At 39.2% G+C, this 16,589-nt stretch overlaps 1 protein-coding gene across 3 annotated transcripts in view; it reads right to left on the reverse strand.

The window, feature by feature from the left end:
• Positions 1 to 16,589, reverse strand: part of srpk2 (SRSF protein kinase 2) — a 76,268-nt gene that overhangs the window by 52,741 nt on the left and 6,938 nt on the right. The window contains exon 1 of one of the 3 annotated variants that reach the window (XM_022225374.2): positions 10,580 to 10,873. The exons of the other annotated variants lie outside the window; for them this stretch is intronic. Within the exon in view, the coding sequence (XP_022081066.2) occupies positions 10,580 to 10,716 (137 nt within the window). The 5' untranslated portion in view covers positions 10,717 to 10,873. Of the gene's footprint in view, positions 1 to 10,579; positions 10,874 to 16,589 lie in introns of those variants that run through there. 3 annotated transcript variants of the gene reach the window in all.

The following is a 16,589-nucleotide window of genomic DNA, read 5'->3' on the forward strand; positions in this document are numbered from 1 at the left end:
AAGGCACATTCGTCAAAGTAATTTTGGACCCATATGTGCAAAACAGGGAATTTCCAAAACAGACAATACATGTAGTTACAAAGGTGTTTCACACAAATAGCAGCCTGTTTAATAAATAAACCATCCAATGGATCAATGTCAAAGTACAATAAATACTCATACACATGTATCTACAAAAGTACACTTGACATAGTTTATCACATGTTCGTACATGAACCTATTACGTCATCTTCTTAAAGGGGTACCTAATGTACACGTACATGTACATGTTTGGACATGTCTACATGTACAAATGTACAGTAGGCCTACACTGTACTGGTACATCTACAATGTACATGTACACATGTACTCTATATAAAGTGTACAGTGTACAAACTTACATGTTTCGGTACATGTGCAGTTGTGCACAGTAAATGTATATGAACTCAGATAAGCACACTTTATTTCCAGTTTCTGGCCCAAGTCTGAATTTGTTACGGAGAATCTCAATCTCAATTCAACTTGCCTTTTTAGTCCCTTCGCAAGCTCCAGACACCGCTACATACTGACAATCATACAATCATCATCAAGTGTTTATTTCTTATGTTTCCATGGTTTTTTTTTCTTCTTCTTTGCAAACGTACAAGTACATGTATGCACATTTTACTCGCCCAATGACAGCTTCAACAATACTTAATTTTTTTTTTTTCAATTACTGCCCAACAAAACAAGTTCACCGCATGGAACCGCTGCACACTGGCCTCTGCCCGGCAAGAAAAATTGCTACACCAAATGTCACATGAATACGGAGGTTTCCAGAGATTTGCTTAAGGCCACAATGCAGTTGGGGATGAGCACCACAGGACAAGGAAAAAATATATATAGGATTTTGTAGGGAAATTTTTAAATCACAAATGTTGCCAAAGTGGATTGTTAGATAACGTTTCACAAACAGATGTCTATGTCCAAAGATTGCTTTTCAGTATTTTTGATAAGAACAAATTGGAAATTTGAATACGTTCTTCACATGTGCATTGTATTTTCTTTTTTTCTTTGGACTTTATTAAGTTAATTTTCCAAACAGGTACATGGACTAGTATTTCCCAGGTACCCAGTTGTCCATGTTTCAATTCAAAATGGTACCATACATTTCATATGGCATCTGCGCTATCAATAAAGGCAAAATGTGGGGTTTCAAGTCGTCATGGCACCAGGTGCCTGTTCCACAAATCCAGACATAAGACCCAGACAAAGTATCAACATGTGTAATATGTACAATGAACAAGTACGGACCACGTTCAGCTTCAGAGCATCTGAATGGGCCACACTGAGGCATTTTTTCCTCCTTTCCCCCCCCCCAACAATTCACAAACTTGACATGTGCCTTCGACTCATCTGGACCTTCACCTCACCCAGATCCACAGCGGCCGGTCGTTAACAATGTCCCACTGAACACAAAGGTTCACCGTAACTGTCGCTACAAAAGCCTTTATTGTCACAAAGGCGTGCACGTAACAGCATCAAAGGCACTGCGTGAATGAGCAAGCAAGGCTGTCTTCCTCATCAATATTTCTTCGGGGCTCTCTTTAGAGAGGTTGCTATTCAGTCAACCGACAAATCTGCAAGGCTGTGAGGACCAACCTTTCTGGCAGACCAGGCTAATCAAGTGTCATCCACTGTGACAGATTTTGATAAGTAGTCACACGTGATGGGGGAAAATTGGGGAATGGCCAATTACAAGTTTTACACAAGTCTGAAGACACTAAGTAGAAGTTCTAGTGAACTGTACATGTGTGTACTAGTGCATCATAGTGTACTGGTACTGTAGTTCATAGTTCATAGCTATTTTATTAATCCCAAAGGAATTAACCCTAACCTTCCCCAACCACACAGAATTAAACAGTAGTAAAGTGTTTAATTCTGTGGGGATAGGTCTGATAGGCCCATAGCTGGCTTTTGCATTAGGTTTGGCATACCTCAGAAAAACAAAGTCCAACAGCCTCTGTGCACAAAGTCCCATATGGGTGTTTAACTTTGTGTGAATGGGGAAGGTTAGGGCCAGCAACCCTTGGGAGTTAGGGTTAAATTACATCTCTGCGTACAAGCCTCATCAAAAACATACAAAAATTAGTATTCTAACACCTGCATACCCTGAATCTAATTAAAATACAAAATTAATACATTACAAATCATTAAAAATCATCAATACCACATCTTATTAAAGTTCGTCTGTTCCCCTTGTATGTTTCAAATTGCATGCAGCAACTGCCCTAGGGATAAAAGAATCTTTTTTAGCAGATCATTTGTTGCCTTGTTTTTCTTTTTCTTCCACTCTTCTCAATTACCTACCGGTACATTTCACTATTTTGCTAATGGACATGTTACCATGGCATCCAACACTACATGAAATGCAGAATGGTACCTGTATGCATCCATTGGCCTGAAAACCACACCTGGGGAGATGCGCGCATACATGTAATGAGAAACTCTTCTTCAAGAGACCATTAAACTTGGATGTGATTGCCCCTGAAAGCCTACATGTACATGTAGGGGAGGATCAGCCCACTGCATGGAGCCAAATAGAAAGCAGAGTAAGGGAATGAAGGTGCGGTGGGTTGGTTGAAAACTAGTAGGCTTAAAATCGGCAAGGGGTGGAGATGATAAATGTTCCATTGTCCGCAAGCCGCAAGCTGGTTAAAACATACATCTGCTTGTTCCAAACCAACCCCTTCACATTGTTATTTCCTTTCATAAATCCCGGACCTTTTGGGGTAAAAAGGTAAAAATGAGTCAAACAGTCACATGTTTCCAACCGTTTTGTTCATCAATTTTACCTTTTGTTTCGCAAAAACCCCTTTAGACGTGCACCTTGTGCTTAGTACTTAAAAGTCCTCGCATGCACTGTTCCTGTACATGTACAGTGTATACATGCACAACGTGTGTTCATGACATTTTGCGCGTGGTGCGTGCTGTGTGATTTGACAAAGAATGAAGCTGAGTTGGTGCAGAGTGGGAGTTCGACTCTGTGATGAAATGCAGAGTTGCAGACTCTTTGGATAAATATTGTGTATGCCTAAGTGAAGAGGAGAGAACATGAAGTGTCAAACTTAGACATGAGAACTGTGAAAGTGTAAAGACCCAGTTTGCACCGGTACTTGTGTACATGTATATCAACTGATAAGAACTGCCCCTGCTCTCAACCGAATGTATGAAATCTGTTTTGTTACTCTATGGGTCGGGGGGTATTAACGTACTAGTACATGTACATGCATGTACAGAGTATAACTAAATTCACTACGTGGGTTATGCATCCTTGAAAATGTTTCATTTCAAGAGAAATTTTGATTTGGATCCCTGTAAACTGCTACGACAATCACCTATCTGTTATCCTTCTGAAGAGAAAGTGGATGAAGATGTTAAGTACCGGTACGGGATGTACGATCACAGTAATGGACAAATATTTGCACCTGTCACTTCCCTAGAACAGGAAATGCCAGGGAAGTTATTAATCGTGGACAATATTGCACCGACCATCCACTGTCCTACGGGTACACATGTGCATGCGGATCTCTACAGCTGCAAGTTGAATGCAAGGCATCCTTGTGTACTAGTACAAGGGTTCCAGATCTTGAACCCTGGAAATGTTGCCAATGATACCGGGTACATACACTCAAATGAGAAAATGCTGTGCAGAACCTACATGTACATGAACAGGAGGTGTTTGCCGTTAAACTTCTGTTACGGGTGAGCATGTATTTCATGGGTCAGCAGTAAACTTTGAATTTTGCACTTTTTCCCGTGACTGGGAATTCGGTCCTTAAACAGGGCTGTCAGTACAATGTACTGTTAAGATACCAGGTAATCCGTGACGAGCCATGGATTTACAAGGCCGTGAAACTGGGCCATGATTCATTCTAGGTGGAAGGAGGAATTCTGCTGGACATTTTTTTCACATGGGCAATTCTTTGCTTCTGGTTTTGTCTGTTATAGTACGTGGAAAATGAATTACATGTAATGTCAAGAGCGTGGTGTCAACCTTTTCCCCACAATGCACTGTAAAAAAGGTCCCCAAGACCTTTCGGAGAAATACAAATGTAATCTACTGCTACTTTGAAAAGCCGTCCCCCACGAACACCACTGATTTTGGATGGTTAACTAATTCAGTAACTGTGCCCTTGCACACATATAATGTACATTTTCCAAGCATATTTCTAGTTCTGCAATTTTCTCCTTTTTTTTCCGTTTTTTTGTAATGAACTATCACTATACACTGTACATCATGTACAGTCAATCTGACTCTTAGGCTGAGTTTGGGCGGCTTGTTCTTGTTTGTTCACGAACAGCTCGATTTGTTGTTCGTGGGTCAGTCGCTCGAACGCCGGGAATGTACAACCGGTTCTTAGCGCTAGTACATGTAGTTATTTGTGACATGCAACATGGCATCGTCCTTGTGCATTCTTCGAGAGTTAATGTTGGATAACTGGGCTAACTTCTTTTCCATTTAAAAAATTCTGTCGTGGAAAATTATAAGGGCCCACTGTTAATTTTGAAAACTTTCCATTGTCTTCGGCTTTGTAAAACCACATTGGTGCTCTTTGGGGCTGTTCAAAAATCAAATCTCACGAGTTTTTCCGTGTGTTCGTGTAAAATCCTTACGAGAGGTGGTGAGTGACCCTGTTGTGTGATCCCAGAACAGTGTTCTTGACTCATGTTCCCACCGTTCGAGCATGAGAACATGAAACCAATGCCAAGAATGGACTGCCCAAACTCGACCTTATAGTCCAATGACTCAGCCAAAACAGGGTTTACATCTACACTAAGCTTTACCTAGGGCTACATTGTAAATGTAGATCGATAGCAGCACACTGACCCAAACGAACCTTTCTGTTTACAGAATGTGAAGGCAGAGCTGTTTGTGCCTCAACTGAACACATACATGTGAAAGACATAAAGCGACCAGTTGTGCTTTCAAAAATCTCTTAACTGTACTAAGAGACAGAGGTGGCATTTACATGTATGTTTGTGTAAAACTGACAATGGGTAAAGCTCGGACTTCCCTACAGCCCTATTCCAGCACTGCACTTGACTTTTTCTGTTCTTTGCTTTTCTGTCTTTTATGGTCACAAGGTTGCTGAACAATTTTCACTATTCAAGAGAGAGGGTACGGCTTACAACTTTGGACAATTAAGCTTTTGTGTCTGTAGGTGAGCTATCCAGCAGGCAGCGTGACAATGAAAAAGAAATGAATAGCTGGAGCAAATGAGGGTGACACTTGGGGGCGCTCTTCCTCAGTCACTTTACATTTGTACATGTATGTCATTTTCTGCAGAGAATTTTTTCATCTCAAAATAAAACAGGTAACACAACTGAAGGTGTAATGCTTGAATTCAAAATACAAAGAAAACAAGAATTGCCAACAAGGTAAGAAAGAAGCACCGGAGATACCGTTTAATACACAAACAGAATTGAATACCTGCTACGGATAAAAAAAACTATGAAAACATTTCATTGACCTTGAGTAATTTCAGTTGGAATGAAATGCACCTGTACATTCCCGAAATACCAATCAAGCGAGGGGGTAGGCACTACCTCAGACCACAATCATTGGATCCTTCACAGAATCACATACACTGTACAACCACACACACAAGTGTATTCTGTACAGTGGCAATCATTTAGGGTCCAAGATGCAAATTTTATCTGGAGACATGTTTTTTTGTGGAACTTTCTTTCCTCTTCAATACATGTAAGAAATATGTATCCATTTTGGTTAGTCTCATCGAAAAGTGCATTTTCTTTCATAAACCACCAGAAAATTTTCGATACTTTTCCCGACAAATGAGGGCACTGTTATTGTGATGTCATTAGATGAAGACACTGATCATGGGGGGTTCTGTTCAAACTTTGAACCAAATATCATCTGAACTACACGTACTCATACTCGCGAGAAAACATTATGGAATCAGAATGAATCAGAGAGCAGGTATAAGTGCTTCTGCATGAGAACACGTGTGAGTACATGGATTGTGTTTTTTATGTGAGTAGAAGTACATTTTCAAGAGTATGAGTCAACAACTAGTACTCTTCATCAGAACAACGGTTCAGCATTAAAACAAACAAGAAATGATTTCTGGGAACTGCTTGAAAGCAAAGACAAAAACTTTTGTTTCATGTAGACATACATGTACATGTCATTACACAAAGGTCGAGTTCGGGCGGCCTCTTCTTGACACGGGTTTCGTGTTCTCGCACTCGAACGTGGAAACACACCTTAGAACACTGTTCTCGGAACAGGATCACGCACCACCTCCTCATCGGTATTTTACTCGAACACACGGAAAAAATTGTGAGATTTGATTTTTGAACAGCCTCAACAAGTATTGATATGGCTTACAAAGCCGAAAACAATGGAAAGTTTTGCAAAATTAGCATTAATAATTTTCCATGACAGAAATGATTTTTGTTAATGGAAAAGAAGTTAGCCCAGTTATCCGACATTGACTCTCAAAGAATGTACCGGTACAAGGACGCTGCCATGTTGCATGTTGCTTGCCACAAATAACTACTAGCAATACTAACCGGTTGTATGTTCCCATCGTTCGAGCGGCCGACCTACGAACAACAAATCGAGCTCTCCATGAACCTACGAGAACAAGCCGCCCGAACTCAGCCCCAAAGTACGTGCCCTTCTGTTATCGATTTCTTTGCTCGTTTTCCACTTAAAATTTCAACAAACTCTCATTTGACTACAGACTATTCTTTTTCAAGTATTATTTGCACTCTAAATAGATCACATGACAGTGAAAAACACATGTGACAGTTGTATTCACCAGCAGCATGTCACACAAAAATCTTGTTGCAGGTTTTCTGTGAAACATGTATGTCATTTCCCTTCTTGCAGGGATCTCTTCCAGTAGGATTACTGAGCAGGACACAATGAAGAAATCAACCTTTGAGTACGTCACATTGCCAGGCCAACTATGTAGCACGTGCAACCTTAAAATCCAAAGATGTGTCATCTTCAAATTACCGCTGCTTTGACATTCCTAATGAACATTTCCCTAACATGCGCTTGATAGCTGGAAGATTACACCATAAGAAGATACAGGACGGCCAATGTACATGTACAAGCAACGGCACAGTGAGACAGAAGCAATGCCTAATCTAAGCTTTAAGATATACGTGTACATGTAGTAATGTGAATTAAAGTTTCTACAGTCAAATGTGAAGTAAACACAAATATCCAAATGTATGGAATGAAGTCGTACATGTATTTCAAGTACACTAATTTTGTATCGGGGAAGAAACTGGGGGATGAAGAGAAAATCCGGGAAATATCCAGCGCAGAAGGTGAAACAATGACAAGAAAATATTGGGACTTTGAAGAGCTTTTACTAGGTCATATAGCATGATCTCTCTCACAAATCGCCATGACTGCATGTGTCGTACTCGCAGTTTGTTGTGAGTATATTGAAAAAAAATAATTACTGTATGTGCAAAGAAAAATGAAAAAGTGACAAAAACCTGAATGATTGAAACTCTAAAAATCTAGACTTCTGGAGTCAAAATCCCAAATTCTCAAGAAATTAGAAGAAATGACACCCCTCAACTAATGAACAACACTTCCCAATTTGCATATATTATTAAACTTCACAGCTGAAGACATTAATATTTACAATTGCCAGTATTTTCAATGCCGGGATTTAAAATTTCAGTTTACAATGAGATTTATTAATAGCACTGATGAATCACGCATGTGCCTGAAATGCAAATTCCCCTCAGCTCAAAGTGAGCCGGCCCAATTTTTTTTCTTGGTAGATGTTGATGCAGTCTGGGTGAAAATTTAACTGGGCGGTGAAGTGTTTGTAATGCAGTGCTCGCACAACCTGTGCCCCGAGCTCATTAAGTGCACCTGTATTATGTTACATTTAACCATGAGACATTGTTAATTCAATTATAATGTATCGCTATATTGGAAACCGCCAGAGGCGGAACGTGTCTGTGTGTCTACAGCCCCAGGGTACTGTATACACTGAACAGAACTAAGCAATTAGCAAACGGGAGTTGGAAAGACTATGATTGAGTGAAAGGGTTACGATTTCAAATTTACGTTTACAGTTTTGTGCGTACACACTGTACACAGTATGTGGGCTAAAGGCCATGTACATGCAGTATGAATCAACCAATACACAATGCAACAATGCAATCTGCATGAAATGTATCAGTTTAAAAATTATCTAGAAGAAACACTACATTTAAATGTAATCATTTTCATGCTTGCACTGTGTCCAGTATGGTATGTAAATGTAAGTCTATTCATGGCCAGGTTGAAGATTTAATACTCAAAAAAAAAAAAGATTAATTTTCTAAAAGAGGATTTAATCGCTTAACAAAACTGATTATTTACATGTGCTGGTACTGTACATAAACTCTAAATCTCTGGGTCATGCATACACTTAATAACAACCTTCTGGAATCCTCCTAGTTCTGCCGGTACACTGTACAAAAAACCAATTTTTACAATTATGAGTACCTGGTACATTTCTAAATGTATAAAAGTTTGTAGTTAAAAGGACAAATGCAATGAATTTTTCTTAGAATCACTTTTTGTGCCTGATTAAACTCTTCTTCAATGTAAAAAAAAGGAAATCTTTTTTAAGTTAAGTGAACTGGAAAGTGCACTTTTTTAAACATTTCAAATTGGCACTGCTTTTTTTTTTTAGACAAGTGAGGGTGCTGTTAGTGTGATGTACCCAGTAGCCCCGGTAAATCCAGGAAGACACGGTTCAGTTTGAATGTTTTCATGTTCAAATTTTGAACCCCAAATTTGTTTCTTGAAAGATTTCTCAGAAAAACTGCCCGCTGGCTCACAGAAGAATAAATTGTCAAAGGATTTGGAAGATCTCCAATAGCGAAGTATAAAAAATCTAGTATTTTTGTGCACAAATCAATGTAATGTAACACTGAGGTTCAGTCCACTTCTGTGCCTCTAATTAAACTGTACATCACAGTTATGCTCATGAAGTCATATTACTGTACATGTACATGTATGTAGCACAAAAACATTAAAAAGGCCCACAATACAGATAAAAAATGGGAAAAAAACGAAACTGAGGTTAACTGAAACAAATACCAGTAAGGTGCAATTTTATGGATTTCAGTAGAACACTTCCATTACATGCTCCCTACTTTCACAGAATGCTAAGATTAATGCAAGGTGTACATGTAATAGTGGCTTGGCTCTACCAGTACCTTCTCAATCCTAACAAAGTCCAAAAAAACCTTTAGTGGATTCTGAAAGATACATAGGTTTAGGGTTGATTGTAAGGAGACAAGGAGTCTACATACATGTACATGTACATGTATTGACATAAATGTACAGGGAAAACTTCACAGGTTCAAACTTGCAACCTCTGAAGCATAGCGTATACGGCTGTTGACCATCTAATCCAAACTCCTTGGGTACCTGATTCTTTTGAAGAATGTCTGTGTGTCTTGAATAAGGCACTTTGCTCCAATAAGCCATCATAGTTATAAGTGTGTTTGACAACCACCTATCAAAGCAAGCGCTAACTGTCACCAGATTTGGTACATGTACAATGTACATTCAAAACAAATACGGTTACATAGCCAAAACCTTTAGTAATGTTGTTTTTACACATGAAAATGGGTGACCTTCGATATTTTTCTGCCTGTTTTCGCTGTATATAAACATCTGATTGAACAGACAGTGAAGTGGAAACTGCACTGCACATATTTAATAGGTCGAGGGGTCTGACTGGACGTCAATCCACAGAGGTGTATGATTCAAACAATACCCATTACACACAATGCCTTCAGTTAACGGTAGATACATATTCCGAGCACAGGGAGCACAACAGACCTCTTTTCAACTTCATGATGCACTCCCAACATTTGCACATATTGTTCAGCCGTTATTCTACCATCACTCATCATTTGTGTGTCATGCATGCTGGTACAGTACCGTACAATGCATGGACCAGACACGATCACATGCTAAATGTCAAGTTACTAAAATACACAGCCTTTCGCAGACACAGTGTGCACAATCGCCGCACATCCACAAATTCACAAAGGTACCGGTAATGGTTCTTTGTCACCCTGTGAAAAAATGGATACCATTTGAAATTACTAGTCAAGAACTGTCAACCTTTTTCCCACGATGCATGGCAGGTGAAGTGGGACGTACCGGTACGGTACTTACTGCACATACATGTACACGTACAAACACAACAAGTCTCTGACAGGTACTACTGGTACTCTGTAATTGTAAAATGCTTAATTTGGTGGGGGGGGGCACAAGAGACAGGTGGTTCCACAGGCTACTGGCACATGTATTTCAATGACAAAAACAAAATATGCTGTCTGCTCCCAAGATGCTAACATCGGTGTGTATTGCACATGTACATGTAACTGCTGGCATGATGAATAAACCATTCTAGCAGTCTACAAATCACCATGGCAAGGACCCTACAGCATTCCCCAAAAAATCATTACCCATTTGCACAGTCAGCTGAGATCCATGCCTTCTGGAAAACACGCAGAGAGGGGGGGTAAATAATGCCAGCGACTCACTCACCGTTCAAAACCAGTATGTGGAAGGGAACAGCCTAGACGACAGCCGTACACGGAGCCAGGCGCAACCTGTGCACTGCCGGAACAGGAGTGAACGTGCGGCATATTTCCCCAACAACAGCTGAAAAACACAAGCTTCATCGGAACACAGGTTCTTTCAACATTTTTCCACCCAAGAAATGGGAAGAGGGAAACAGAGGAGGTTTCAAAGTCTCTCGGTATCCCTTCAAACCAGCCAATTCTTAAACGGCTTCAATTCATACCATCTGAGACAGATGTGTCCTGAAGGAACCCTTCTACAGTACATGTATATGATAATATGAGTGCAGTGTGTGTCTCGCTCGATTAGGACTGAGCGGCGAGTGAGGCGAGTAATAATGCATGATCTTCCCGTGCCGCCCCACATACAGCGTCTCCCTCCTTCCCATCCCACCTGAACATTAATATCCTGGGTACGGGATAGATCCAAGCTCCAGTCAGGCTCTCCACCGATGTCTCTACATCTCTGAGGCGCCACTTGGCAGAGGAAGCTTATAATATTTCAATATGGTTTACTAGAAATGAGCCATTTCAGCCATCTGGATTATTTCTGCTCCCTGTTGCAGTCCAGTCAACATTTGTACGCTCCATTGTATTTATCAGGCAGTCAGTTTGGGTGACAATTTACACTGTGGAAACTTCAAATAAACCCATTTTACACATGTACATGTATAGAAAATTGTGTCCATGTAGGTACCCAGAAACAAGCTTTATTCCCAAATCCTCATTACGTTTTTGGTAAAATCCACATTATTTGCAGCCTATTTAAGAAGTACATGTTGTAATCATGAGAAACATTACAACATAAATATTATTACTTGTTTTAAATAGGGGGCCAAATGTGTGACATGGTGGTCAAAATTTCAAAATTGTCTAAACAAATTCAAAACTTGTTGATATGTAATTGATAATACATATGCAATAAATGTAAAAAATTTTTGCTTTGAATAACTACTTTGACGTGTACAGACTCAATTTGTGCAGTGGTGCAGGAAATTATTTAATGTGTAACAAAGAAACCAAACATGATGGTCCTATGCATGTCATTTTTGGTTGGTAAAGGTTTCTTTTCAACCGTTGCCAATTTTGTTTGTGTACATGCCATATATTCCAATCACAAGTTGCTTCTTCTAGATACTGTTTCCGGTGGCATAAAAATGGGCAAAACATTTTCCCCCAAATTTCACTTTTTGGCTATTTTTAAAAATTATTTTGCAAAGTTTCATTTGGTTTAACACAAAGTTGGTTAAATAGTAAATATATGGCACAGCTCATAAGTATGTATGCCGTTCAGCTTGTGCACCTTTGCCAGAAACATTAAGTGTTTTGAAGTTTTTAGTTTAAAGAGGTTCATGACTCATTTCACGTCTAACAGAGAAACCGGTTTCTCTGTTACACATGGGAAAACTGTCACAATACAAATATTAATTTACACTGGGAACTGCATTAGATTTTGTTGTAACAATGGCAACAACATTTCATGTCTGCAGTCAATGAATAGTGATCTCAAATGAATTAGGGATACAAATGTACTCTAAAACCTGTCCATATTTCCGATGAATGGGAATTAATGGGAAGCAATTTTGATGTCATAAAGCATTACAATTGTCACCAAACATTGCACATATTGCAGTGGGTTCAACATTTGTGAATAAGAAAAGAAACCTTTTATAATGAAAATGTAGAAAAACTAAGGATTGGGGCTTAAAAAAGAATTCTTGTTAAAGGAGAATCTTGTATTTAAAGTGCTGTTATTAACGAGGTTGGACTGTCATGACTGAACGGGTAGGCCTATAAAAACTTGTCACGCACCCACTGGCCTACTTGAAAGTTAAAAACATAACTTCTGTCTTTTGTGGATAATGAAGAAAATTTCAAAGAATTCAGAGTTGCAGAGATACATGTACTTAGATGCCGGTTCAGATTTTTATTCAAGTGGAATGCAAAGAAAGTTTGATGTCACAAAGCATTTATGCCAAAAAGTTTTTAAAATCCCCATGTCCAATTTTGTGATTTGAGCTGTATGCTGATGTACATGTATGTTGATGAGGTCACAGCACGCCGGCCTAGCGGACCATTCACAAAATAGCACCAGCATGCCGAGTCGGCGCGGCACACATATGCCGGTGACTGTTTCCCGAGAGGCGTAATGTGCACTGCACTCTTTCCATGTGTTCACTGCCACTGAACGTTCCACCACTCACAAGACAGTCGCCAGCGCACGTGTACCGACTTGACACAGCACGCTGTGAATGGACCGCGAGGCCGGCGTGTCATGACATCGTTAATGGACACTAGCATAAAAGGTAAACTCGCAAAACGAAAAATGGCGACGACGACAAGCGTTTCCGATTCGAAGGGGAAAAATGTTTTTTTTCTTCCTTACGCTCATTTTTATTTGTAAGTTTTAAGTGGCTATCGTGCTCCTTTTTTCGGTAAATACATGAAGTTTCAGGTAAAATTTTACCTTCATGTCTTGAGAAGAAACCTGCAACCCGTAACTTTTTGTCATAGCGTAATGTGTGAGTAACAAAAACTTCGATTGAAATTTCTCGACGATGAAGGAATGGCGGGAACTTGGCATGTTTGTGTCATGTGACGATCACATGACAGCGCATGCAGGCTTGCAATATGATCCCAATTCGGGCAAATGTTGGAAGCTGCAAGAACTTTTTTGCTTACAATGTAACCATTTTGCGAGCCAAATTTGTAACCAAAATATTTATTTACGAGAAATGACAGGGATATCTTCAGAAATGTTTGGGATCTCAGACACAAGTTAGTAGGAGGTATTTTGGGGAGTACTTAGAGTTGATATTTTAGGTTTTTTAAATGATTTGCAACAGCTTTTTGTTTGTTTTAACAGCCTAAAATGATTTTCACTTTGTAACAACTGGAGAAACGAAATGTTATGTTGTTATATCAGATTATGATGGCACCTGTATTCTCAATTAAAATGAATTTCATTTGGAGATTTATACGATATCATAATTTACCTCTCTGTTGATAGGTTAGTTACATGTACATGTATTTGTTTTGCCAGTGGCTTGAAATGTCATATGACACAGGTCATCAAAAATGTCACACTAAATACCAAAAAACAGAAAGAAACGATGAGGTTTTTCCCTTACAATTATTGTGTGAATCCACTTTTTTAATGTAAATGAATTTAATGTAATCAACTTATATTAACTGGCAAATACATGTACATGTGAAAATTAAATGGGAAAGTGAAACTTGTCGTTTTAAATGGTCATAATTGTGATGTCCCTGAAATACACATTGGCCCCCATATTAAAATCAAGACCCATGTACAGTGTACATTGTCACGATTCTACTTTCTGACACAACAAAGGTACATGTACAGTATTCTTTCAGTATGTGAAGGGTTAAAACAAGTTATTTACATACATGTACAATTCCAAAACCACAAGGCCCATCTGGCATGCTAACTGCATTCACTCCCACACAAAACCAGTACATGTGTTTGTACATGTATGTACATGTACGTGTATTTTATAACTACATGTATAGCAAGTGCATATGCTGTGCAAAAATCATGCACATCAAGCCAGCATGATTTGCTGTTACGTTTGCTCATGAAACAGACAACATGACGTGCATATTACACGTATGGACACCCACATACAGTAATATTTTGTGTAATTTATACCATCCAACGGGTTTTAACCCAAGGAAGAGAAGTGAACAACCATCCTGGCGCCTTGGCTTCGCTCGAGTCTTACCAGACTACTTTACCCTTACGCACAAGTGCAAGGCGAAAATTGCTGACCATGAGAACATGAGTGATGGAGCTGCATTCCTCAAACACAGTCATGTGCTCAACATGAGTGAACAACATAATGAGAGGAAACACTCATGATGCAGTGGGGCTGTGTGCACATCACACAGTACGTCAAAGATACAGCTTCGTGGCAAACATCCATCTTTTGGCTTTAACTACCTACATTGTACATGTACATACCGGTATAACATTTCCAATCTAAACTGGTGCCCTAAAAATGTAACATTGGTTTCTACATAGATGTACCGGTACTTGTACATGTGAATAAAAACTTAAAGCCGCAAATCTTCACACATGTACATGTATAATGTAAGGGTAAAAGATACTGTGGGAGGATTTTTAATATTAACTTCCTTTAGTAAGGCATAAACCCTACATAATCCTACATGTACATTAGCCAACAGAGTCAAGGTTTCGTTGTGACCAGCATTATTCGAGGGGGGGCCTGACGTTGGCCTTGTCTTTGAGAGCCTCTTGAAGAATGGACTAATAGAAATCACTGACCCATGTCAAAGGTACAAGTAAGGCCTGCTTGCTTTCCCTATGCAAAATGATGATCCTAACAGAAAACAAGGCAACAAAATGTCTTACAAATACAATCAATGTCAATCCGAGTACGACTGAAAAGGAGTGAAAAAAACAGCTTGCGTTGCTCAATGATTTTGGAAGATACATGTATTCCTTCTTGAACGCAAGGTTCAAGTGGGTTACATGTAAACTTCACTCCAAAATTCCTGAATCCTCAGACTGCAGTTTTCCTCACTTCTTAGCTGTCAGTGTTAATTTTTAACAATCCCTGACCAAAAAAGTAATGGCCAGGACAAAAGAAGCCCAGTCAAGCAATAAAAGCACCCAATCAAATTATACTGCCGAACTTAAACCAAATGGATGGATTCCACACTGATTTAAAAAAAAAAACAAATAACTGAAACAGCAACATCGAACAAGAGCATTTCCATGTGTTTGAGTAATGATTGCGGTCTTTACCCTGCCAAATGAAATAAGATATGCTGCCATGAGGTAGCGAGATACTGGTAGAATGAATCAGCAAAGGTGGAGAGGTTTCCCTTGACTGTACTTATAATGACTGGCAACTGTAATTCATCAGCTCTGTTAATTTCCACATGTGATTTGTACCATCCATAGCAAGTTTGCACAGTCCGATTTTTCTCCAATATATCATCAATTTGTTAAATGTGATATTGGTTAATTTACACAAAAAAATCTTGTTATTCTCAAAGAAACTATGTAATTTAAGATGCACATGTACTGTACAGGTAGCAAATTCTTGCAAAAAATAAAGGATCTACATGTACAGCCAAAACAAAACAAAAAAATCTAAACAAAAGAAAACAAACACTCCAAATGGTGTAAAACCAAAGTTAAAACAACATTGAAAAATACCGGTACATGCGCCAGTAATTTACATGAACACACATATACATGTATGCGTACACTGAATGTACACCTTACATGTCCACATCATTTTACATCGGCACAAAATGTGTACAGGTGTGTACCCGGTACACTGAGCGGGGGTGTCATGAACTTGCAAGTTGTTAACCATCTTCGGCGTAATTATAACAGTGTTGAGCACACCATTGTCCCTGGGGTCGAATTCCTCGTGGAACGATTAATTCTCAGAAAGGTTAACAGCCCAGACTGCTTGGAATAATTTATGGCAGTAACGAGAATTTCCCAATACAGACCTGTATAGATTACGGGGAACCTTGGACAAGATAAGACAGAATAAAGCAGTGACTTAAAGGGTACACATGTAGCTGTAATGCAATACAAACCTCCAAAATGCACACGTCTTTACATGGCGATTAACCTCATTTTAATTTTTTTTGTTTCACTATTTCAAAGGGTATTTTGCTGCCTTTTTATTTGTATGCTAATGAGTATAATTCCATATTCATGAACAAAACTATGATGTCATCCCAGGAAGAGAATCTCAATGTTGCACTGGTTCCTACATGCCTGTAAAAAAACTGGACTCAGATTTTTTTCCCAGGTGATTCACTGTTGCTTACACGTAAGTACACCTACGTGGCAATAAGAAATCATGCAACCCTTTCTCTAAAATGTGTTCCATGAGTTAATTTTGGGTTCACAATTTGAACAAAAAAAGCTATGCGCAGGGATCCGGTCGGCGCCGGTCGGGCCC

This window comes from Acanthaster planci, linkage group LG04 (genome assembly GCF_054643075.1).
Source record: "Acanthaster planci isolate LZ-2023a linkage group LG04, COTS_SCS, whole genome shotgun sequence".
NCBI lineage: Eukaryota > Metazoa > Echinodermata > Asteroidea > Valvatida > Acanthasteridae > Acanthaster > Acanthaster planci.